Source organism: Dermochelys coriacea, chromosome 9, assembly GCF_009764565.3.
Source record: "Dermochelys coriacea isolate rDerCor1 chromosome 9, rDerCor1.pri.v4, whole genome shotgun sequence".
NCBI lineage: Eukaryota > Metazoa > Chordata > Testudines > Dermochelyidae > Dermochelys > Dermochelys coriacea.
Genome location: NC_050076.1, coordinates 54,685,952 through 54,707,271, shown reverse-complemented (window position 1 = coordinate 54,707,271; position 21,320 = coordinate 54,685,952). Strand labels below are relative to the sequence as shown.

At 49.4% G+C, this 21,320-nt stretch overlaps 1 protein-coding gene across 4 annotated transcripts in view; it reads right to left on the bottom strand.

The window, feature by feature from the left end:
- RYK (receptor like tyrosine kinase) overlaps positions 1 to 21,320 on the bottom strand; it is a 149,621-nt gene that overhangs the window by 63,880 nt on the left and 64,421 nt on the right. For all 4 annotated transcript variants that reach the window (XM_038416807.2, XM_043492673.1, XM_043492674.1 and 1 more), the window contains exon 9: positions 1,528 to 1,614. In XM_038416807.2, the coding sequence (XP_038272735.1) occupies positions 1,528 to 1,614 (87 nt within the window). The remainder of the gene's footprint in view (positions 1 to 1,527; positions 1,615 to 21,320) is intronic.

The window sequence follows — 21,320 nt, the reverse complement described above, 5'->3', positions numbered from 1 at the left end:
TCCATTTATGTTCTTTACCTACAAACCTTGTTAATACCTTTTTTATATTCAAAGGGAAGAAATGACAAGCCTGGAAGGTTTGGCTAGAGAAGTTTTCAATTTTTTTTTTCTTTTTTTAAGCAAAGAATCATCCTCTACAAATAATAGTGTGAAAAATACAGCAACAGGCTACAGGAAAACTGGTTGCTTAAACTTTAAAATCTTGCTGACCATCAGTCAAAAATTAGTCCAGGAAAGGTTTAATTTGCTATATAAGACAAGATGGAAAAGGAAACCTTTTCACTGTTCTAATGAAGCTCAAATTTGCAAAACTGAAAACGACAAACTATAAAAAACACCAGTTAACGTAATCAAATGATGTAAGAATGTCATAATTAAGGTAACAACGGCACAAAAATTTGATCAGACACACAAACCTTTACAATGTAATACTTAATATGTCTCATTGTGCCAAATGTTACCAAAACGAACAATGATAACTAAGAGTTGTGGAGGGAAGGTCTGGATAAATTTTTTTCATTTAAGATACTGGCCTGCGTTGTGCAGGAGGTCGGACTAGATGATCAGAATGTTCCCTTCTGACCTTAGTATCTATGACATCCTAGAGTACGTTTAGGTTACGTCTACATGGTGCAGCAATGGACACTGCCAGTGTGTGATTTCTAAAGTGCACTAACTGATTTGCTGCTGGTGAACATTAAGAGTTCCCTAGTGCAATTAAATGTATTGTATTCATGTATTACTGTTTGAAATGGTACTGTGTTAAAATGCACTAAGGAACTCTTAGTCCGCACCAGCAGGGTCTACATAGAGCAACTCGTGCGTGATGCATTGTGCGCTTTAGAAATCATACCTCCATAGGGCAGCTCCATTTGTGTGCCTATCCATCAGTATCTAAGGACTCCTTAAAAGTACGCTTCTACAAAAACCTATTAACCTTAAAACAAAAGGGAAAATGGGTTAAACAAATTTGCATGATTTTAACAAACCATCTAATGCTTTGTATATCTGAAGCACTGTCTAATTTAGAATGGAAGCATCTTCGGCAGCAGCCATCTCTTTTTCCTCTATGTTTAATATGGACACCTGTGCACTCATATTGCTTAATAAATAAAATGTTTTACAGATTACAGCGTGTGTAATTACCCATTCTTTCTAAAATTGAGTTTATAGAGGGGACAAAGAACAAGTTAAAGAGCTCATATTTCAATTATTTATCTGTAGTATCAACATCTGAAAAACAAAAACTTTAACTGACATTTCTAACTAGCATAGGACTAACGCCCTGGAAAACAAGGAGATTAAGGGTACAGTAACTGGCATCTCTGGTGGAGGGTACATCCAATCTTTCTTGCACAGTAGATTTCTGTTCCTGACCTTTTCTGATTGCAGCATTACCAACATTGGGAAAAGAGTGTACATATACCTGTGTATTTTACTTACCGTTTCAAAAGGCAGAATTGATGCAATGAACATGCCATAGTCTACTTGAATAAGATGAGGGAGAAACACAACAATAAAACCTACCTTTGACTGTTTTGACAAAAACTTGTTTCTCTTTACTGGGGTCTTTTTCCTCTATTAAAATTCCATGGAAAATGCGTCCAAAGGTGCCTAGGGAAAGACCACACAAAATTATTGTATTGTATAGTTAATATATTACAATGAGATTAGAAAAACCTTTTAATTTAAACATACTGTGATAGGTTATTTTAAATTATGTTCTTGTAGGATGCAGCAGAAAGTTTGGATGCTTTTGCAGTGAGATTTGGAAGGCAGAAATATATTTAAGACTGACTTTGAATACCTCATTAAAACAAAACTGTCAATCCACGCCCCCATAAGCTACCAAACTCAGAATTGCGTAGACACCCCCATGACCCCTATGAGACACAAGGACTTTTGTGGCATCATCTCCTCCTCCCCAAGTCATATAACCTTTGGGAAAAAGTCTAGGGATCAACCAAGACAGAGTGAAACAGTACAGTAGCTTCAGACAGCATTTAAAGCAAGGACCAACATACTCACAGCAGACTGCTTTCTGAAGTTTGCACTGTGAACATTCTCTCCTGTGCTGACTGTTTACTCCAATACCCCCAAACACTCACCCTCCCTTCCTTTGTCTTGTATCGAGCTAATCTCCAATTCCACTTAACATAACCCCATTGAAAGGATGTAAACAAAATTCACAGAACAGAACATTTGTCACCATTGCACTGCTCACTCTACTTGCATTATCCCTTTCCCAACCCTTTGTCTGTCTCATCTATTTAAGCCCTGTCTACACTACAAAGTTAGATCAACATAAGATGCATTAGGTTGATTTAATAATTTATGTGTCTACACTTCCTAGTTCCTTCCGCCAACGTAAGTGGCCTGTAAAGTAGAATTCTGTACTCCACCTCCGCAAGAGGCATAGTATTTGATTCGACTTCCATGGATCGACATGGGGATAGTGTAGACATTGCATTGTATAGTTTAAATGAATTGGCCTCCAGGAGGCATCCCACAGTGCTCCGCTGTGACCGCTCTGGAGAGCACTTTCAACTCCACTGCACAGCAGTGAGGTACACAGGTAACAGCCGCTCCCCTGTTAAAGCCCTGGGAACTTTTGAATTTTCATTTCCTGTTTGATCAGTGTGGAGAGCTCACCAGCACAGCTGATCACGAAGACTCAAGCCAGCAAATGTGCTCCAGCATGGAGTACACAAGAGGTGCTGGATCTTATTACTGTGTGGGGAGAAAAGACAGTTACCTTTTCCATAATTGGTGTTCTTCGAGATGTGTTGTTCAGGTCCATTCCACAATGTGTGTGTGTGTGTGCTCGTCATGTGCACTAGTGCCACAAGTATTTCCCCAAGCAGTACCTGTAAGGGAGCGCCCTTAGCGACCCCTGGAGTGGTGCCGCTATGGCGCGTTATAAGGGGTGCTGCACGTTTCCCTCACCCTCAGTTCCTTCTTGCAGACAACTCCAACAGAGGGGAAGGAGGGGGGGATGTGGAAGGGACATGAGCAATACCATCTCATGAATACATGAATGTGTATTCAGGTCTATACAATAGACAGGCCTGTAACTAGAGCTGATCCTGAGAATAGAAGGGTGTGCTGTCTTCCGGGTGCTAAGATATGGGATGTAGACCTGAGGTTGAAAAGGATCCTAAAGGGAGCGGGAAAGAATCCCCTAATTATTCTTCATGTGGGAACAAATGATACAGCCAGATTCTCGCTGGAAAGTATCAAGGGAGACTATGCTAGGCTGGGGAAGACACTTAAGGAAATTGAGGCTCAGGTGATCTTTAGCGGGATCCTTCCTGTTCCTAGAGAAGGGCAACAAAGGTGTGACAAGATTATGACTGTCAACAGATGGCTTAGGCAGTGGTGCTATAAGGAGGGCTTTGGGATGTATGGCCACTGGGAGGCATTCACAGACAGAGGTCAATTCTCTCGGGATGGACTTCATCTGAGTAGGGAAGGAAATAGACTTCTAGGATCGAGGCTGGCACAACTGATAAAGAGAGCTTTAAACTAGGAATTGGGGGGAGATGGATGGGAGATGTCCAGAAAATCTCCACGCCAGATTTTAGCATTGAGAGGGAAGAAGATGAAGTAAGAAAGGATACAGCCATGGGTAGGAGAATGTATATAAGGAGCGAGGGCGCTGTGGATACTAGTCTAATAGGTTATACTGGCTGTAGAATGACTGTGCCTAATAGGGTACAAAATGTGAGCCAGTCCAAACAGCAAAAATTAAGATGTTTGTACACCAATGCGAGGAGTCTAGGTAACAAAATGGAGGAACTAGAGCTACTGGTGCAGGAAGTGAAACCAGATATTATAGGGATAACAGAAACATGGTGGAATAGTAGTCATGACTGGACTACAGGTATTGAAGGGTATGTGCTCTTTAGGAAAGACAGAAACAAAGGTAAAGGGGGTGGAGTAGCATTGTATATCAATGATGAGGTAGAATGTAAAGAAATGAGAAGCGATGCAATGGATAAGACAGAGTCCGTCTGGGCAAAAATTACATTGGGGAAGAAAACTAGTAAAGCCTCTCCTACGATAGTGCTTGGGGTGTGCTATAGACCTCCGGGATCTAATCTGGATATGGATAGAGCCCTTTTTAATGTCTTTAATAAAGTAAATACTAATGGAAACTGCGTGATCATGGGAGACTTTAACTTCCCAGATATAGACTGGAGGACCAGTGCTAGTAATAATAATAGGGCTCAGATTTTCCTAGATGTGATAGCTGATAGATTCCTTCATCAAGTAGTTGCTGAACCGACTAGAGGGGATGCCATTTTAGATTTAATTTTGGTGAGTAGCGAGGACCTCATAGAAGAAATGGTTGTAGGGGACAATCTTGGCTCAAGTGATCATGAGCTAATTCAGTTCAAACTAAATGGAAGGATTAACAAAAATAAATCTGCAAATAGGGTTTTTTATTTCAAAAGGGCTGACTTTCAAAAATTAAGGAAATTAGTTAGGGAAGTGGATTGGACTGAAGAACTTATGGATCTAAAGGTAGAGGAGGCCTGGGATTACTTTAAATCAAAACTGCAGAAGCTATCGGAAGCCTGTATCCCAAGAAAGGAGAAAAAATTCATAGGAAGGAGTTGTAGACCAAGCTGGATGAGCAAGCATCTTAGACAGGTGATTATGAAGAAGCAGAAAGCATACAGGGAGTGGAAGATGGGAGGGATCAGCAAGGAAAGCTACCTAATTGAGGTCAGAAGATGTAGGGATAAAGTCAGAGAGGCTAAAAGTCGAGTAGAGTTGGACCTTGCAAAGGGAATTAAAACCAATAGTAAAAGGTTCTATAGCCATATAAATAAGAAGAAAACTAAGAAGGAAGAAGTGGGGCCGCTTAACACTGAGGATGGAGCGGAGGTTAAAGATAATCTAGGCATGGCCCAATATCTAAACAAATACTTTGCCTCAGTCTTTAATAAGGCTAAAGAGGATCTTGGGGATAATGGTAGCATGACAAATGGGAAGGAGGATATAGAGGTAGATATTACCATATCGGAGGTAGAAGCGAAACTGAAACAGCTTAATGGGACTAAATCGGGGGGCCCAGATAATCTTCATCTAAGAATATTAAAGGAATTGGCACCTGAAATTGCAAGCCCATTAGCAAGAATTTTTAATGAATCTGTAAACTCAGGAATAGTACCGAATGATTGGAGAATTGCTAATATAGTTCCTATTTTTAAGAAAGGAAAAAAAAGTGATCCGGGTAACTACAGGCCAGTTAGTTTGACATCTGTAGTATGCAAGGTCCTGGAAAAAATTTTGAAGGAGAAATTAGTTAAGGACATTGAAGTCAATGGTAAATGGGACAAAATACAACATGGTTTTACAAAAGGTAGATCGTGCCAAACCAACCTGATCTCCTTTTTTGAAAAAGGAACAGATTTTTTAGATAAAAGAAAATGCAGTGGATCTAATTTACCTAGATTTCAGTAAGGCATTTGATACCGTGCCACATGGGGAATTATTAGTTAAATTGGAGAAGATGGGGATCAATATGAACATCAAAAGGTGGATAAGGAATTGGTTAAAGGGGAGACTGCAACGGGTCCTACTGAAAGGCGAACTGTCAGGTTGGAGGGAGGTTACCAGTGGAGTTCCTCAGGGATCGGTTTTGGAACCAATCTTATTTAATCTTTTTATTACTGACCGTGGCACAAAAAGTGGGAGTGTGCTAATAAAGTTTGCAGATGATACAAAGCTGGGAGGTATTGCCAATTCGGAGAAGGATCGGGATATTATACAGGAGGATCTGGATGACCTTGTAAACTGGAGTAATAGTAATAGGATGAAATTTAATCGTGAGAAGTGTAAGGTTATGCATTTAGGGATTAATAACAAGAATTTTAGTTATAAATTGGGGACACATCAATTAGAAGTAACGGAAGAGGAGAAGGACCTTGGAGTATTGGTTGATCATAGGATGACTATGAGCTGCCAATGTGATATGGCTGTGAAAAAAAGCTAATGCGGTTTTGGGATGCATCAGGAGAGGCATTTCCAGTAGGGATAAGGAGGTTTTAGTACCATTATACAAGGCACTGGTGAGACCTCACCTAGAATACTGTGTGCAGTTCTGGTCTCCCATGTTTAAAAAGGATTAATTGAAACTGGAGCAGGTACAGAGAAGGGCTACTAGGATGAGCCGAGGAATGGAAAGCTTGTCTTATGAAAGGAGACTTAAGGAGCTTGGCTTGTTTAGCCTAACTAAAAGAAGGTTGAGGGGAGATATGATTGCTCTCTATAAATATATCAGAGGGATAAATATAGGAGAGGGAGAGGAATTATTTAAGCTCAGCACCAATGTGGACACAAGAACAAATGGGTATAAACTGGCCACCAGGAAGTTTAGACTTGAAATCAGACGAAGGTTTTTAACCATCAGAGGAGTGAAGTTTTGGAATAGCCTTCCAAGGGAAGCAGTGGGGGCAAAAGATCTATCTGGCTTTAAGATTCTACTCGATAAGTTTATGGAGGAGATGGTATGATGGGATAATGGGATTCTGGTAAGTAATTGATCTTTAAATATTCAGGCTAAATAGGCCAAATCCCCTGAGATGGGATATTAGATGGATGGGATCTGAGTTACTATAGAAAATTCTTTCCTGGGTATCTGGCTGGTGAATCTTGCCCATATGCTCAGGGTTTAGCTGACTGCCATATTTGGGGTCGGGAAGGAATTTTCCTCCAGGGCAGATTGGAGAGGCCCTGGACGTTTTTTTGCCTTCCTCTGTAGCATGGGGCATGGTTGACTGGAGGGAGGCATCTCTGCTCCTTGAAGTTTTGAACCATGATTTAAGGACTTCAATAGCTCAGACATGGGTGTGGTTTTTCATAGGAGTGGGTGGGTGACATTCTGGGGCCTGCGCTGTGCAGGAGGTCGGACTAGATGATCAGAATGGTCCCTTCTGACCTTAGTATCTATGAATCTATGAATCTCGAAGAACACCAGTTATGGAAAAGGTAACTGTCTTTTCTCCTTTAAGTGATTGCTCATGTGCATTCCACAATAGGGGACTCCAAGTTATGTCTGTTGGAGATGGGTAGGAGTGCACAGACACTTGGGACGGAGTACCGCCCTGCTGAACCCAACATCCTCCCTGGTTTGGGAGATGATCATGTAATGCGATGTGAACGTGTGAATTGATGACCATGTGACAGCCCTACATATGTCCTGGATGGACATGGGCCAGAAAGGCAACCGATGAGGCTTGTGCCCTAGTCAAGTGCACCCTCACAACCTGCGACAGGGGGACTCCCACTAGGTCATAAAGGGTACAAATACACGAGGTAATCCAGTTGGAGAGCCACTGAGTGGAGATTGGCCAGCCTCTCATGCACTCGGCTGAGGCAATGAACAGTTGCGATGACTTCCTGAACGGTTTTGAATGTTCCAGGTAAAACGCCAGAGCCCGCCTCACACCCAGGCTCCTCACTGGATACATGGGATTTGGGACAGAGCACCGGCAGGAAAATGTCCTGACCCATATGGTAGGCGGAGACCACCTTGGGGAGAAACAAAGGATGTGGTCACAGCTGGACCTTATCCTTATGGAACACTGTGTATGGAGGTTCACAGCTCAGGGCCTGGAGCTCCAAGACCCATGTAGCAGACATGATCGCTACCAGGAAGGCCACCTTCCACGAGAGGTGCAACCAGGACCACGTAGCTAGCGGTTCAAATGGGGGACCTGTCAACCTGGTCAGCACCAAGTTCAGGCCCCACTGCGGGACTGGGGGCCTAACATACAGGAAAAGGCGATTGGCCAGTCATGGCATGGGATAATATCGTGTGACCCTGCACTGGTGGGTGGAAGGCCGATATGGCCGCCAAGTGCACCTTGACGGACGAGGGCGCTAGGCCTTGGGATCTCAGATGAAGGAGGTAGTACAATATGAACTGAATTGGAGCAGTCATGGGCAAAAAGCCCCGATCAGCTGCCTACCAGGAAAACCGAGACCACTTCGTCAGGTAGGCCCGATGAGTGGAGGGCTGCCTGCTTTCCAAGAGGACACGCTGAACCCCTTCTGAGCATGTTCTCTCCTCCCGGCTTAACCACTGAGCAGCCGTGCCATGAGGTGGAGTGCCGCTAGGCTGGGGTGGAGGAGGCAGCCCTAGTCCTGGGACAGCAGGTCCGGGTGGGATGGCAGCGGCCACAGTGGGGCTTGTAAGAGTCCCGTACCAATATTGCCTGGGCCATGCTGGGGCGATCAGGACCCTGGCCCTGTCCATTTTTATCTTTTCTAAGACCCTGATGATCAGCGGGATCAGGGGAAAAACATAGAAAGGCTGGTCCGACTAAGGCAGAAGGAAGGCATCAGAGATGGCGCCCATGCCCAATCAGCAGCCCTGGAGCAGAAGTGCACACACCGGCAGTTCTGCCGTGTTGCAAACAGGTCCACCTGAGGAATGCCCCACATTTGGAAAATCCTGTGAACCACCTCTGGGTGTAGTGATCACTCGTGCGGAGAGAAGTCGTCTCGGCTCAGGCGATCCGCTCAAGAATTCCGGGAGCTCGTTAAGTGGTGGGCTTCCAAGTAAGTATCGTGGGCTATACAGGAGTCCCACAGCCTGAGGGCTTCCTGGCAGAGGGCTGAGGAACAGTCCCCGCCTGTTGGTGTAGAACATTGAGGCCGTGTTATCAGTGAGAGCCCTAAACACTCTGCTCTCTAGGTGTGAGCAGAAGGCCACGCATGACAGACAGACCGCCCTGAGCTCCTTAACCTTTATACGTAGGACACAGTCCTGCGCGGACCACAGACCTTGGGTCTGAACGTTCCCCACATGGGCTCCCCACCCCAGGTCCGAAACATTGGACACCAGCTCGACGGATGGGGGCCACCCCCTGAATGGGACCCTGTGGAACGTGTTCCCCGGGGAGGACCAGCATTGCAGAGAGGCGATCACCGGTGTGTGCAAAGTGAGGACTTTGTCCATCCTTTCTCTGGACTGGGAGAATACCGAGGCCAACCAGAGATGGAGGGGCTGCATCCTGAGTCTGGCGTGACGAACCACGTACGTGCATGCCAACATATGACTCAGGAGTTGGAGGCACACTCTGGCTGTGGCCACGAGGAACCTTGTGACTGTGCCGATAAGCTCCCTTAGGGTCTCGAATCTGTCCGGTGGGAGGGAGGTCCTGGCGACATCCAGAATTGCCCCCAATGAACTCCATGCGCTGCACTGGGACTAATATGGACTTGGTGTTTACCAACAGGCCCGGAGTGGAGCATGTGGACAGGCGGAGTGATACGTGATCCTGCACCTGCGACCTGGAGTTGCCCTTGACCAGCCAGTCATCGAGACAGGGGAAGTTCTAGACCCCTCGATGTCTGAGGTTGGCCGCCACCACAGAAATACACTTTGTGAATACCCTAGGGGCAGTTGATAGGTCAAACAGGAGAACAGTAAATTGGTAGTGCTCCTGCCCAACCATGAAACGGAGGAAACGCCTGTGTCCTTCGAATACATGAATGTGGAAGTACACGTCCTGCAGATCGAGGTTGGCGTACCAGTCCCTGGGATCCAGGGAGGGGATGATGGAGGCCAGAAAGACCATGCAAAACTTGAGCTTTACCATTACTGGTTCAGGCCTCGCAGGTCCAAGATGGGCCTGAACCCTGCTTTGGCCTTTGGGATAAGGAAATAGCGGCAGTAGAACCCCTTGTGTCTGAACTCCACTGGCACCACCTCCACCGCTCCCATGCCAAGGAGCGGTCTCACCACCTGTTCGAGCAGGGTCTCGTGAGACTGGTCCCTGAGGAGGGACGGATATGGAGGGTGGGTAGGTTGGGGGGGAAGGGAAGAGGTAAACTGGAGGGTGTAGCCTCGGAAGACAGTGTTGGGACCCATCGGTCCGAGGTCAGCCGCGATCACTCTGGAAGAAAAGCACACAAAACGGATGGAGAAAGGGAGTTTTACTGCAGATGGATCCCTCATATGAACTGGTAAATGACCCCGGGGCGTCCCATCAAAACTGACGCTTCCCCGCCTGTTTACCCTTGGGAGGGCCCAGGTTGGGGTGCAGACCGGGATTGCCATTGCGAGCACTTTTTATAGTCCTTTGACTTTTTATAAGGGGGCTCATATCTAGAGTCTGTGGCCTGGGCGGGAGCCTGCAGTAGTTTAAACTTGGTCCTGGCTGGGGCCAGGATACAGAGGCCAAGGGTCTTCAGTGTTGTGCAGGAATCTTTCAGGACGTGCAATTTCATGTCCATCTGTTCTGCAAACAGGGCCTTGCCATCGAACAGAAGGTTCTGTAAGGAGTTCTGTGCCTCACTGTTCAACCCAGACAGCAGGAGATATGATGCCCTCCTCATGGACACTGTGGAGACCATAGCCCGTGCAGCCATATCTGTGGCATCCGAGGCAGCCTGAAGGACTGCCCTGACGGCAGCCGTACCCTCCCCTACCAGAGTCTTGAACTCTTGTTTTTGGTCATGCTCTTGGAGGGAGTCCTCAAATGTTGGCAGATTCCACAAATTGAACTTGTATCTGCCCAGCAGGGCTTGGTGGTTCGCCACCCTCAGTTGGAAACTCGAGGATGACTACATCTTTCTACTGGAAAGATCTAGTCTCTTTGAGTCCTTATTCTTAGGGGTAAGGGCTGGTTGGCCTTGCTTCTCCCGATGGTTGACCGACTTGACCACTAGGGAATAGGAGGCAGTGTGGATATACAGGGATTCATGCCCTTAGCAGGCAAGTAGTACTTCTGTTCTGTCCTCTTCAAGATGGGGGGCAAGGAAGCCAGGGTTTGTCACAAGGCGTTCAAGATCTTTGCCACCCCTTCATGGAGTGGAAGAGCCACCCTGGCCAGTGCCGAAGCAGAGAGGACATTGAAGAAGGAGTCTGAGGGTTCCCTCCACCTTGTCAGCTTGAAGGTTGAGGCTTGATGCCACCCTTTTCAACAACTCTGGGTGGGCTTTAGAGTCCTCCTGCAGGACCCGTGGAGGAGGGACCGTGATCACCTTGTCAAGGGAGGAGGAGGATGGGGGTACGGTACTCTGCATCCCCACCGGTGCCGCAGGTCACACCACCCCGTCCCCTTCTGGATGTGGGGCCAGGGATGAATGCTCCACCGACTCCTTTCTGGGGGGTTGAGAAAAGGAGACTGACGGTCTCTCCGAGGCTCCCGCCTCCGAGTGAGCCACAACCAGGGGCTGCATCGGGGGCCATGGGGCCCACTGGTACCATGGTGCCGGTCAAGGAGCCCGATGCCACCGCTGGAACAGGCTGCTCAGCCTGACTAGCCTGGCCCATCGACTGACTACTACAAGGGAACCCGGGCTGGCATATGATCTACCGCTCTCTTAGGACTGGGAAGTACGGCGATGTCGGGGGTGATGCCGACGGCGAGACCGTGATCCTGGTGTGGAGGAGCGGGAGTACTGCTGGTAGCACCTGCTCCGTGACTGGATCCAACAGGCAGATCCGTGATGGGGAGGCGCCGGTGATCAACGCCTGGGGCTGCGGAAGCGATGCCGTGGCCAGGAACCCAAAACGAGACAAAGAAAGGGAGCGACGCCCATACCGCTAAGGGCTATGGTAGTCCTCTGAGACAAGAAACTCCGGTGCCGTCTGTCCTGGTCTTGGGGGGCACGCTCTCCTTCCGAGGTCTACGTTCCCTTGAGGCGGAGCGGTGCCTGGAATCCCTGCTCACCGGTACCCAGCCAGACAACCCGGTGGGAGTCAACAGGGACCTGCACGGACCAACAGGGACCTGCGGTGAACGGCATCAGGAACCTTCCCTAGACCATGAACGGTACCGTCCAGGTGGCAACTGCAGGTGGCTTTTCTCTGGACCGGGGAGAGCCAATGGTAGCAATGCCCCCAATACCAGCAGAGACAATGTCTTGGGCCCCCTGCAAGGCCCAGAATGCGGCATGGAGGGCACCCAAATGTCCCTTGGAGGTTGGCTCGAAGTGGGCTAGGCTACTCCACTCAACCTGAGTCGGCAGCCGGGAGGCCGATGGGGACCAAGAGCTGCCCAAGGCAGGTCTAGTTTCTACCCCGGTTTTGCTCTGGTGCCTTGTTGAAGAAAACCTCTTTTTTGTCTTTTTGGAGTGATAGGGAGTGGTGCCGGCTGGTGGAAGGCTCCGAAGGGTTGCTGAGCACTGATGCTGCGGTGCTCGGTGCTGACTTGGAGCGGTGCAGCGGTGTCAGGGTCAGGACCGACTCCATCAAAATGGCTCAGAGTCGAATGTCCTGCTCATTCTTGGTCTGAGGTTTAAAGGATCTGCAAATCTTGCAGGGATTGCTGAGATGGGTTTCCCCCAGACAGCGTAAACAGTCCGTGTGCAGGATCACTCTCACGCATCAGCCGCTTGCAAGTGTCGCACGATTTAAAGTAACTAAACTAACTCTAAACTACTTTTGACTACAGGTACTACCAACTATGAACTATCAGAGTCCAAGAGGGAAGCTATAGCAAACCTGGAGCAGAGCAGTACTGACATCTTCACTGGCGGCACGAAGGAACTGAGGGTGTGGGGGGGGGGCGCACAGCACCCCTTATACTGTGCCATAGTGGCACCACTCCAGGGGTCGCTTGGGGCGCTCCCCTATAGGTACTGCTAGGGGAAAAACTTCCAGCACCGGTGCATGGGGCGAGCATGCATATCTACTGTGGAATGCACATGAGCAATCACTTGAAGAAGAGGAGTCGGTGCAGGCAGAGCTCCAATCCAGCAGAAGAAACTCTGACATCTGTGCCAAAATTGCACGGAGCATAGGGGAGAAGGGCTACACCAGGGACATGGAGCAGTGGCATGTGAAAATAAGAGCGCTTTGGCAAGCGTACCAGAAGACAAGGGAGGTGAACAGTCGTTCTGGTTCTGCACCACAGACATGCGCCTTCTATGAGGAGCTGCATGCGATTCTCGGTGGTAACCCCACCGCTACCCCAAAATGCTCTGTGGATACCTCCTAGGAGCCCCGGGTGACCTCGAGCAACAATGAGGAGGAGGACTTTGTTGACGAGGGAAAGGAGGAGGAGGAGATTGCGAGGCAGGCAAGCGGAGGATCCATTCTCTCAGACAGCCAAGAACTGTTTTTAATCCTGGAGCCTATCCCCTCACAGGACCAATTGTCGGCAGAGCGTGATGCCAGGGAAGGCACCTCTGGAGAGTACACATTTCCAATCAAACTGTAGGGGTTACATGCTATTATTTTTAATGTTTAATCTGAACAAAGTAGTAGATGTAGTTATCAGTAGCCACTGCAGCTAGGCAGAGGGTGCTCTAAGAAAAAGACTGTTTATGTGCACGGGGATGACCCTGGAATCTCTAGGAAGCTTTCATTGTGGTACTCTACAAACTTTTCCTGAAGGTTTCTGGGAAGGGCTGCATTATTTTGTCCACAATGGTAGGACAATTTCCCACACCACTCCAGTATTAAATCTTCTGGCATCATTGCAGCACAAGGACTAGGTCTGTACCCAGACACATGCAGCATCTGCTCCCTTTCTGCTTCTGTTACCCTCAGGAGAATGATATTACATATGGTCACCCACGGAAAACGGGGGGAGTTTTAAATGTCAGCCCTTATACTCCAAACAATTTAACAAGTAATCGGACTGTTTGGTGAAATCCGGGTCACAAAAACCACGCTTTCCCCAGCATGCCGCTGGTGTGGTTGGAAGGGATCACCATGTATTGCAACCAGCATTTAAAGGGCGGCTTCCTGTTTGTCTCCCTTCCTCCCCAACCAAGTGCAGCTTTTGTAAAAATCAGACTATTTGGGGGAGCTTATTACTGGTGTTTGTCCTCAAGCACCATCCAGGTTGCTAGAGGAAAGGGGGCTTTTCTGAAGTTGGAACCACTGATCCCAAGGATGTCTTCACAAAAGCTGCAGCACAAGACCTCTCGCCCATGCCTCGTAGTCTTACTCACCATAGCCATAGTAGTAAACCGACTCTTGCAATAGCCAGCAGTTGTGATTACGTTGTGGCTTGCAGGAAAGTGCATGGCGGTGGTGTTTCATTTATAAAAAGAATTAACCTTGCACCAGAAACCATGTATGCACTGTCAATGCTATCCTTGTACTTTGCATTCCTTTCAGCTGAAAACCTTGTTTGTAGGCACATCTTGCACACTAGGACAGAGACTATCGCAGATTAGAAGGTGGAAAAAGACGACTAGGGAAGACGTGTTCAATGAGTTAATGTGTACCTCCGAGAGGGACAAGACGGAACTCAGTGCACGGAGGATTACACCGTCCGACAACCTGCACGAGGATAGGGAGGACAGGACAGGATGCAGGGGAAAAGTGTGCGACAGAGGATGAGATGCTGTGGATTATGAAGGAGCAATCAAACATGTTGAGGCATCTGGTTGAGATTTAAGAAAGGCAGTTGGATGCTAGAGTCCCTCTGCAGCCTATGCTGAACCTGCTGTCATCGTCGCCAAGTTCCACATCCTCCTCTCCCAGCTGTCCTATGAGACGGGGGAGGTTTGGTATCCCTTGCACTCAATTACAGGGGAGGGTACAAGGACCAGAAGGCACCCGATCCCACACCTTTGATTGTTACTGCAGTGCAACTGTAAGGAAGCTGTCCTCCTTTCCCCTCCCTCACCCTCCGTGTTAACAGCCCTTTTGCCCCAGGTTAATTTACTTTTCTTTGCTGTCTCTGCGTGTTTGTGAGCATAAAAAACAATAGACTGAGGAGAAAGGGCTCTTTATTCATTCAGCAGACTGGTTAGTGGGGCTGGAGTTTACAGGGGAGAAAATGCAACGAAGGGGACAGGTTGGTAAGGAACCATACACAAGTGTCACATTACTGAAGGTCATTGCTGAAACTGGTTTTCAAAGCGTCAGTGACGCAGAGCCCCTTAATGTGCTCTTCTTATTGCCCTGGTGTCTTACTGCTCAAAACTGGTTGCCAGGTGATCTGCCTCAACCCCCCCCACGTTGCCAGAAACTTTTCTCCCTTTGTTTCACAGATATTATGGAGTACACAGCAGGAACAATAATGGAGATATTGCTTTCACCGAGGTCTAACCTAGTAAGCAAACAATGTCGGCAGCCTTTTAAAGGCCCAAAGGCACATTCCACCCCCATTGTGTGCTTGCTTAGCCTATGTTTGAAGCCCCAAGGTAGATTTACCCTCTCCGAATTGATTCCCCACTGACTGGTAGCAGTCTGGTGTTCAAGCTTTCACAGAGCTATCGTCACTCACTTCTCAACTGTCAGGGCAGCTCTCATTTTAGTACTGCTGCACTTCAGGGCTGCGGAAAGCTCTTCACATAGTTCCATGAAAGTGGCCGTACACATTCAGAAGTTCTGCAGCCATGGCTCATCATACAACGATGTGGTTCCACCAGTCACTGCTTGTTTCCGGGGCCCAGAAACAGCGCGCCACCGTGTCGTGACTGTCACCAGCAACTGCAAATTGCTCCACTCCATGGATTCCAGTAGGGCTGCTTGCATGGTATCACACTGTTCCACGCGGCGGCTCCTCCTTCAGATGAGTAAATACTGCAGGATAAGGTACGAGGTGTTTGTAATGTTCACAACAACAGTGTACAGATGAGTGGGGTCCATGCTTACCATGCTATGGCGTCTGTGCAGGTAACCCAGGTTTACAAAACAAGGTGCAAAAAAGGCTTGGTTTCTTTGCCGCTGATTTCAGGGAGGAAGGTAAGTGCATCATGGGAGGCTAAAAACGTTTACTCACCTTTGTAACTTTTGTTCTTTGAGATGTGTTGCTCTATTTAGGTGTGCGTGCGCTGCGTGCATGGCCGTTGGAGAATTTTTACCCTAGCAACACCAGGTGGGTTGGCTGTGGAGCTCCCTGGGGTGGCGCCTTCATGGCTCTCGATATATACACCAGCCGACCCTGTGCCCCCTCAGTTCCTTCTTGTTGGCTACTCCAAAAGACAGGAAGGGGGGCGGGTTTGGAATGGATCTGAGCAACACATCTCGAAGAACAATAGTTACACAGGTGAGTAAACATTTTTTTTCGAGTGCTTGCTCATATCTATTCCAATTTAGGTGACTCCCAAGCCTTACCTAGGCGGTGGGGTTGGAGTGAAGCAACGCTAATTGTAGGACCGCTCTACCAAACGCCGCATCTTCTCTGATGTGCAGGACAATGGCATAGTGCCAAGCGAAAGTGTGTACCAAGGACCAAGTTGCAGCTCTACAGATCTCCTGGATCGGCACCTGGGCGAGAAAAGTCGCCGATGAGGCCTGGGCCCTTGTGGAGTGAGCAGTGAGGGGCGGGGTTGATACACCGGCCAGATCATGGCAAGCATGGAAACAGGACGTAATCCATGAGGAGGTCCACTGAGATGAAACCAGGAGGCCTTCCATCTGGTCCGCCACCGCAACGAAGAGCTGGGTCATCTTCCTGAACAGTTTCGTATGCTCAATGTAGAAAGCAAGTGCCCTACGGACATTGAGGGAGTGCAACCATTATTCCTGGTGACCAGCGTGAGGTTTTGGATAAAAAACTGGAAGAAATATGTCCTGGCTAAGATGGAAGGCTGATACAACCTTCGGAAGAAAGGCCGGATGAGGCCGAAGCTGCAATTTATCTTTATGAAAGATAGCGTAGGGTAGTTCAGAGATAAGGGCTCTGAGCTTGGAGACACACTGCGCTGACATGATAGCGACAAGGAAAGCTGTTTTCCAGGAGAGATAGAGGAGGGAGCAGGTGGCCAGCGGCTCGAATGGCGGTCCCATGAGTCTGGGAGAAGCAAGTTAAGGTCCCATGTGGGGACTGGGTGTCGAACTTGTGGGCAGAGAAGGTCCAGGCCCTTAAGGAACCTGCCAACCATAGGATTGGCGAAGACAGAGCGGCCATTCGCACCCGGCTGAAAGGCCAAAATGGCCACAAGGTGAACTCTGATGGAGGATGCCGCCAGGCCCTGCTGTTTTAGGCCCAGCAGGTATTCCAAAATGAGGGGCACAGATACCTGAAGAGGGGGTGTGTTGTGCTGAGTGAACCAGCACAAGAACCGCTTCCACTAAGCCGTATATGTGGCCCTAGTGGAGGGCTTCCCACTGCCCATCAGTATTTGTTGCACAGATTTTGAACAGCGAAGTTCTGCAGGGTTCAGCCACGCAGCATCCATGCCATAAAGGTGGACAGATCGTACGTTGGGATGGCAGAGGCAACCATGATCCTGAGTAATCAGATCTGGAAGAGGGTAATCAGATTCAAAGCATAGAGAATCCCTCTAGGCAAAACCTTAAGTTACAAAAAGACACAAACAGGAATATACATTCCATTCAGCACAACTTATTTTATCAGCCTTTTAAACAAAACAGAATCTAACGCATATCTAACTAGATTGCTTACTGACTTTTTACAGGAGTTCTGACCTGCATTCCTGCTCTGATCTTGGCAAAAACCAACACACACACACACACACACACACACAGAACCCTTTGTTTCCCCCCCCCCCCAGCTTTGAAAGTATCTTGTCTCCTCATTGGTCATTTTGGTCAGGTGCCAGCGAGGTTGTCTTAGCTTCTTAACTCTTTACAGGTGAAAGGGTTTTTCCCTCTGGAGGAGGGATTTAAAGGTGTTTACTCTTCCCTTTATATTTATGACAAGGCCTAACCGAAGAAATGTGTCCATGACCAAGCAGAGGTGGGACTGCACCTGCTCTTTGGTGCGTCCCCGGATAAGCCAGTCGTCGAGGTAAGGGTATACCCGCACCCACCACCGATGAAGGAAGGCTGCCACAGCCACCAGACATTTGGTAATCACTCGGGGGGCCATGGAGAGACGGAAGGGCAGGGTCGTGAACTGATAATGTTCATGGTTGACCACAAAGTGGAGGAAGTGTCTGTGCGCCGGATGAATTGCTATGTGGAAATGTGTCCTTCATGTCGAGGGCAACATACCAATCTCCAGGATTCAAGGAAGGTATGATGGTGCCCAAGGAGAGCATGCGGAATTTCAACTTTACCATGAACTTGTTGAGACCGCAGAGGTCCAGAATGGGCCGAAGCCCTCCCTTTGCCTTGGGGATTAGGAAATAACAGGAGTAAAACCCCCTACCCCTTAGCTGCCTCAGAACGTCCTTGATTGCCCCCATTGCGAGGAGCATCTGAACCTCCTGAATAAGGAGTTGCTCGTGAGAAGGGTCCCTGAAGAGGGACGGGGAAGGAGGATGGGAGAAAGAAAATTGGAGAGAGTATCCCACTTCCACCATGCAGAGGATCCAGTGGTCCACAGTTATGTGGGACCAGGCAAGGTGGAAGCGGGATGAACAATTCAAGAAGGGTGGGGTAAGATCCTGAATGAGGTCTGGTACATTGTCCTCGAGCGTCACTTCAAAAGGCCTGTTTTGAGCCCGATGAAGGCTTGGACGGTCCCTGGCCTTGCCCAGACTGGGAGTTGGAGGGCTTCCTTCTGCCATTACACCCCTGTCTCCTATAAAAATCCTGCCTCGCTCGAGGAGGAGTATAGGAGCATTGTTGTGGCTGCCGGGGTTTGAAGGATTTCTGCTGGATAGCTGGCATGTGCATCCCCAGGGGCTTCATTATTGCCCTTGAGTCCTTAAGGATTTGTAGCCTGGAATTGGTCTGGTCTGAAAACAGGCCCTCTCCATCAAAGGGGAAGGCCTGCAGTGTTTGCTGAAGCTCCGGTGGCAGGTTGGAAGCTTGCAGCCAGGAGATACGCCTCATCGTTATCCCCGAGGACAAAGTACGTGCGGCAGAATCTGCAGCGTCTAGTGAGGCCTGCAATGAGGTCTGTGCCACTGCTTTGCCCTCATCAACCAAGGCCCCAAACTCCTCTCTGAACTCAGGAGGTACTAACTCCTTAAATTTCAGCATGGAGTTCCAGGAGTTAAAATTGTAGTGGCTCAGGAGCGCCTCCTGATTAACGATCCTGAGTTGAAGATCCCCCGAGGAATAAACTTTGTGCCCAAACAGATCAAGGCACTTGGAACCCTTTGATTTGGGAGCTGGGGCCTGCTGGCCATGCCATTCTCGCTCATTTACCGATGCTACCACTAGCGAACAAGGCTGCGGGTGAGTGAACAAATAACCTTTGAGGAGACAAAGTATTTGCGCTCCGCTCCCTGAGCAGTCAATGGGATGGATGCAGGTGTTTGCCAGATTGTTCTTGTGGTGGACTGGATAGTCCGAATAAGGGGTAGGGCTACCCTTGACAGAGCTTCCGCTGACAGAATATCCACCACCTCCTCCGCTTGCAAGTTCATATTGGGGACCACTCCGCGCAGGAGATTCTGGTGGGCACGGAAGTCTATGGGAAGGGGACCCAAGACTGCAGTGCCTGCCACCTCCTCGTTGGGTGAGGAGGAGGCCACCATGGGGGGAGCGGGTCATCTAAGGCCTCTTGCAGAACTGGGCCCAGCTGTCCTGTGCCAGTGACCTTAGGGCCCGGAGCAGGAACTGGTGTTGGAGGAGGTCCTGTAGCCGGAAGAGGAGCTACCACCGTCTCCATGCCTCCCAGGGTGGGCCGAGTGGCGGCAGCCTCTGGCACTCATGGCTCTGACGGGGCTGAGCGAGAAGTCCCAGAAAGAGCACCCTGGGCCTGGTGGTACACCCAGGGTGTCCAGAATGGCCACTGGGTGGGTCCTTGAGTGGGACCCTGCTCCTGCGCCTGCCAATGCCCAACCCCTGACTCCAGGCAGCTATGGTCCACCTGGTGACGGTCCGAGAAGCGCGACCCTGCCTCCGATCCCGAAGAATGGGAAACTGAACAGGAAGGCCACCATGGTGCCAAGTGGATCTTCCCCGGGTCACGCCAACAGGGTGATGGTGAACGGTACCATGACACTGGGGAGCGGTACTGGGACCTGGAACAGTGTCTGGATCTGGACCAGGGTCTAGATGATGAGCAGCATCAGGTCCGGGATCTGCTCCTTGAGTGGCACCGCGACCGGGACCAGCGCTGGGACTGCGAAAGGTGTCGGCAGCATGAACGGTACCGAGAACGAGACCGGAGCCATGGCTTGATGGACGGTGCTAACGGGTAGATCAGGGTCAGCTTGCCTCGGGACAGTGCTGCACGTGCAGGTACCGCTGCCTTGGCATGAGGCTGAGGGGATGCCGATGCCGTCATGGCAATAAAGTCCCTCGCAGCCACAAAGATATCCGGGGTGGACAGCAACTGGACCTCGACCACGCTGTGTACCGGGGAGTCCAGGGGCACCGGACTCAACGGCTCTCCTCCCGGGGCCGGAGTCAATGGTGCCGAGGCCGTAGACTGTGCCCCTAGGTGCTCCCCTGCGGGACGCGCCTCCAGAGGCACTTCCAAGGGAGCTGGCCTCTGTGGAGGTGGGCCAGCCTTTTCCAGCTTCCAGTGCCGCTTCCAGGCAGGGGAGTGGGAGCAGTGCCGGGCAGATGATGTCGGCTGCGGTGCCGGAGAGCGTCAGTGCCATGGGTCTCAGTCAGAGTCCAACCGCGGTGCAGCTCCTACTGCTGCTGCCGGGGTGCTGCGCACCAAGGCACTCGGTGCCGAATCTTGGGGTGCCGCAGGAGGTTGAGGGCTAAGAGCCGCCTCCATAAGGAGCTGTTTGAAATGAAAGTCCTGCTCCTTCTTGGTCCGGGGACGAAAACCCTTGCAGATCCTGCACTTGTCTGCTAGAGGAGACTTCCCCAGACGCTTTAGGCAAGAGTCATGGGGGTCGCCTGTTGGCATGGACTTAGAACAGGAACCGCAGCGCTTGAATCCCGGAGCTTTGGGCGTGAGCCCAATAGAAAATCAGGAAGGAAGGGAAACCCCCCAACCCACTAACTGCAACTATAAACTAAACTATTATAAACTAGAAACTGCAAGTGCTAGGGAGAGTGGACATCAGTGAAGCAGAACTCCACATTTCCAACGACAGTCATGGGCATTAAGAAGGAACTGAGGGCTGGGTCGGCTAGGGTATACATTGAGAGCCATGAAGGCGCCACTCCAGAGGGCTCCACAGCCAACCCACGGGGTGTTGCTATGGTAAAAATTCTCCAATGGCCGTGCACGCAGCGTGCGCACACCTAAATTGGAATCAATATGAGCAGCACTCGAAAAAGAACACCATGTTCCCATAACCACCCGCGCAATGTTTTGGTCCCATAAGGCATTGCAAGCCCAACCAAAATTCCACTCAGCTACATGCACTGTGGGATAGCTACCCACAGTGCAGCGCTCTGTGCATTGATGCAAGCCCTGCTAGTGAGGATGCGCTCCAACGACACAATGAGCATAGCTGGGATGTGCAAGATCGACTTGCTTAAATTGGAGGCATGATGTCAACTTACATAAAATAGACAACTTTGTGGTGTAGACATGCCCTTAAATTGTACTCTTCAGAGT